Consider the following 4466-nt stretch of genomic DNA (forward strand, 5'->3'; position numbering starts at 1 on the left):
GGATGTAAATGAATGATATGGGATATGAGTGGATGATATGTGATAAAAATGGATCTGAATGTATAAGTGAAGAATGGATGTGAATGTATATGTGAAAGAATGGATGTGGATGTGTATGTGAAAGAATGGATGTGGATGTGTATGTGAAAGAATGTGATGTGAATGTGTATGTGAAGAATGGATGTGAATGAGTATGTGAAAGAATGGATGTGGATATATGTGAAAGAATGGATATAGATGTGTATGTGAAAGAATGTGATGTGATGTGTCATGAATATATATGGATGTGAAGTGATAGATATGAATGTATAGATAGATGTGAGAAGTCGTACATGTGAACGATTGGATGGATGTGGATGAATGAGATGAGATGTGGATGAATGAGATGAGATGTGCATGGATGAGATATGATGTGGATAGAAGTGATGTGATATAATGGTGATGAGAATGAATGTGATGGATATGAATGAATGTGATATGAATCGGAATAGATGTGAATGAATGAGATGTGAGGTAGAATAGTCTTGCAAATGTGATTAGTACATCACACACATAAAGGCAAAGAGAAAGTGGTTGAGCCCCTTAGTATGCCTGACATTTCTGCAGGGCATTCTCATGTTGATGGAGAGTCTAGTGGCTCAGAGAGATGAGCCTTGATAAGGATCTTGGGATACCAGCTATTAGAACACCTAGTGTAAAGAAGGCTATGGAAGCCATGAATGCAAAGTTACGAAGATCTGGGAGAGTGAAGAATCCTGTGCAGAGATTTACCTATGATGGTTATGTGGCACATCACTATGCATACATGGCAAAAGTTGTATAGGTTGTGGAGCCCACATGCATTGATGAGGCTGTTGGAAATGTGTGTTGGGAGAAAGCTATGAATAAGGAGATGGATGCACTATATGGAAATGAGACTTGGGATTTAGTGCAATTGCTTGAAGGCAAGAAAGCCATTGGATGCAAGTGGGTGTACAAAGTAAAACATAACAGTGATGGAAACATAAGCAGGTATAAGGCTAGATTGGTAGCCAAAGGATATACGCAGATATATGGCATTGATTATGAGGAATCTTTTAGCCCAGTTGCCAAGATGGCAACAATGAGAGTTGTGACAGCAGTGGCTACATCAAAGCAATGGTCTTTACATCAGATGGATGTAAAGAATGCATTCTTGCATGGGGATTTGCAGGAAGAGGTGTATATGTTGCAGCCACCTGGTTATGAGGATATGAGTCACCCCAAGCATGTTTGCAGGTTGAAGAAGGCCTTGTATGGCTTAAAACAAGCACCAAGAGCATGGTCTGACAAGATCTCTGAATATCTTGTCACTATTGGCTTTCATGTAGCCAATGCAGATTTATCACTGTATGTTTTTTTGAGGTTCAAGTCTACTTATCCTCATCTGCAAATTGGCCAACGCTCATTCGAGAAGCTCAAACTTTTCTTTGTGCGCGCAAGCTAAAGGACCGGAACACATTGTTGTGTGTACCACATATAAATGTTATACCTAAAAGATGCCTTCAATCGGATGTGCTCAAATGCTTTTGGCTTTCATGGAAGCTTGTGCAAATGTCAGCAGTGGGAGCCAAGGAAAAATGTGTTGCACACGAGCACGTCATGTCTAGAATTACAGAACTATGGGAATCTTGTCTATGCAAAAAGAAGAAGGATTCCACATACCATCAGTTCAGATGTATCATGGGGCAATGCAATAAATGCGGTGCTAAAAGGCTACGCTTGTGTCCACATGAAGAAAATGAGACAACAAAGACAGCCACTATTCAGGTCTTCGAGGATATTCAAGTTCAAAATAGACATGATGTAACTAGACAATGAAAAGTGTTGTCCATCAAGCAGGTTGTTATCAAAGAGTTATTAGTGATGCTGAAACACCACACATCAAAGTTCATTAAGCATAACTTCAGGTATAAATGGCAAGCTGATCAGTATAGGGAGTGTCTCAAGAATTCCCCTACAGATGTCATAGTATCTGTAATAGATTTTGTTGAGAACTACTCATTCAAACAAAATGAAATACAGTCCATGCATTCGCACTCAGATCAATGTACAATCCTTGTTCACATTACATATAGGCATAGTACAAGCAATGACCAAAGCATAATCAAGGAGATGCATTTCTATATCTTTGATGATAAGAAGCATGATACTCTATTTGTGCAAAGCTTCCAACTTCATAATCAGTTGCTTGAAGATCAGGGTTTGAAGTTTCGAAAGCACTAGGTGTGGTCTGATGGTGCAGCTTCATAGTTTAAAGCTGCCCAACCATTCTATTTTGTTGGTCGCTTTTACAAACTGACAGGTGTGGAGATGACTTGGAATTTTTTTGCTTTAGGCCATGGCAAGGGAGAACATGATGGTGCTGGTGTGTAGTAGTGAAGAGGATATTAACGCATGAACAACTCAAGTCTGATGGTGTAGTTCTTCAAAATGCTGCTGACGTTGTAGCTTTCTTAACAGAAACTATGTCACAGAAACTATGTCTCATGGTGCAAGTAGCTCGTATGCCTACAGTACCAGCAATGGTCCCCAGATTCACTAAAAGTTTTGGTTAGTAAGTGTAGATGATATGGATAGGTCTAATGCATGGGGATGTGCAACACTCAAGGGGACACAATCCCTACATTCTATGTGTGGGTTTTGCAAACTAGACCCGACCACAATTGAAAACAAGAAATTTGGCTTGTTTCTACAATGCATGTATTGCTGGTCATTGGAGATCATGCTCTAGGAAGTCATACGTCCAGGAATGGTCACATATTGTTCTCAAGCCTATAACAAAAGGGTTGGACATGGAAGATATGCAAGAACCAATCAATATACTAGATAGGGTGGCTGAGTTTGAAGATGAGAGACCCATGTTTGAGGGATCATTGGATATGCTTGGCCAACTTCTTGTCGAGGGAGACAACTATGCAGTCAACACAGAGGCTAATAGTGTAGAAGGAGTAGATTTCTATGTGCTGAAATGTGTAAAAGCAAGGTGGAAGACAGAGAAGGTTCTTAAGGACACTTGGAAAAACAAGTGCGCTAGAGGCACATATGTTGTCACAGGTCTTTATTATAAGCAACAAATGGAGAATCCCAATCACTACAAACTGCTCGATGACAAGGGTGTGAGCCACACATATTCTCACCTAGTTAGGTCAATCAAGTTTGACATGCCCCTTGTGGATGTTGCCTCTAAGATGTATTATTTATCCCCTCAACTTCACGAGTCCATTTACAATGCCGTGCCATATGAGGCTTCTTGAAAGCTTTTCTATGTGTCCTTTTTATATAGTAACCTTTCTTTGAAACCTTGCAAAAACATTGTTGAGAGAGTCTGATGTGTAATCAAGTATGTATGCAGGTTCTCATTTCTTAAACTTGATTTGTTAAATCTAATTTATGGAGGTTGTCATTAGCAAAACCTTTACAACATCTAGTTATGCTACATAGCACAATTCCTGTACTATACAGCACAATACATTGCCCCTCTCACCCTAAGTTCACCATGTCTAGTTGTGCTATATAGCACAATTCCTATACTATACAACATAACACAATGACCCTCTCACTCTAAGTTCACTGTTTGGTTGTGCTATATAGCACATGTACTATACAGTACAACACAGTGCACAAGACATAGAACTAAGGATTAAGCAAGAAAAAATAGCATAGACAAAACAAGATCCAATTCTAGTTGAGCCATAAATCATATAAGAACTTTGCCAGTTGTATTATATTCAAGTTAATGGCTGTTACAAAAATGAGGGTGTATACAAAAAGGATAATGGGGGTGTATACAAAAAGCCTCCCAATGCAGGGCTTGGTTAGTGCTTGCATACTTCATTGCCTTTCTTATTGCTATGAACGTACATAGTATTCGATGACAGCAGCAGATACCTTATTCTTAGGATTATACATCATGTTATCTCGTGCATAACGCCAAGGATACTTAGCACACCTCCACTTGACCATCCATGGAAACAAGGTCCTCTCGTCAAGAATTCTGGCCCTTGAGATTCATCCTCTGGTTCAAATGAGGGTGGACATATACAACATTCCCAAGGATTCTTCATGCTTTTGTACCGTGTGTCATCGATCAACAAAGTGTCTCAGGTAGAAAACCGTGGGTGCCATAATAAGAAGTCATCCTTAATCACCTTCAAAAATATTGGTTTGTCTGTGGAATCAGAGATGGGGATACTTGTCACATCTCTCAAGGTGAATGGTGTAACCTGGCATGTCTCTTGTGGCAAAATATCCACAAAAAAGGATCTTTGTAGTTCAGGAAAACATGCCTTCAACACTGCATATAGGTTGTCCTTGACCATACTAGTCCATAAGGCAACATGAAAGTGTGCCGCACAACTACAGAGAGGAATCTGAGAGCATCAGGCCTTACAACATATTGAAACTAAGGCTTTCTATCCTCCTTTGGGGAGGTGATGATGTGGTAT

The 4466-nt window shown here is 39.7% G+C and overlaps 1 protein-coding gene across 1 annotated transcript; it reads left to right on the forward strand.

The window, feature by feature from the left end:
* Positions 1-2359: 2359 nt before the first annotated feature.
* On the forward strand, positions 2360-3275 carry LOC147638739 (uncharacterized). Its single transcript, XM_086798811.1, has 3 exons — positions 2360-2386; positions 2496-2546; positions 2673-3275. Exons 1-3 carry the CDS (start codon positions 2360-2362, stop codon positions 3273-3275), a joined length of 681 nt encoding a protein of 226 aa, XP_086654937.1.
* The last annotated feature ends 1191 nt before the right edge of the window (positions 3276-4466 follow it).

The sequence above is a fragment of the Cibotium barometz genome, chromosome 5, assembly GCF_041138505.1.
Source record: "Cibotium barometz isolate CiBa-2024 chromosome 5, ASM4113850v1, whole genome shotgun sequence".
In the NCBI taxonomy this organism is placed as follows: domain Eukaryota; kingdom Viridiplantae; phylum Streptophyta; class Polypodiopsida; order Cyatheales; family Cibotiaceae; genus Cibotium; species Cibotium barometz.

Coding starts and splice junctions, on each gene's coding strand:
- LOC147638739 (XM_086798811.1), top strand. CDS start 2,360: ATGGCAAGGGAGAACATGATGGTGCTG. Junction 2,387..2,495: donor GGGAGAACATGATGGTGCTG/GTGTGTAGTAGT, acceptor ACTATGTCACAG/AAACTATGTCTCATGGTGCA. Junction 2,547..2,672: donor TGCCTACAGTACCAGCAATG/GTCCCCAGATTC, acceptor TTTGCAAACTAG/ACCCGACCACAATTGAAAAC.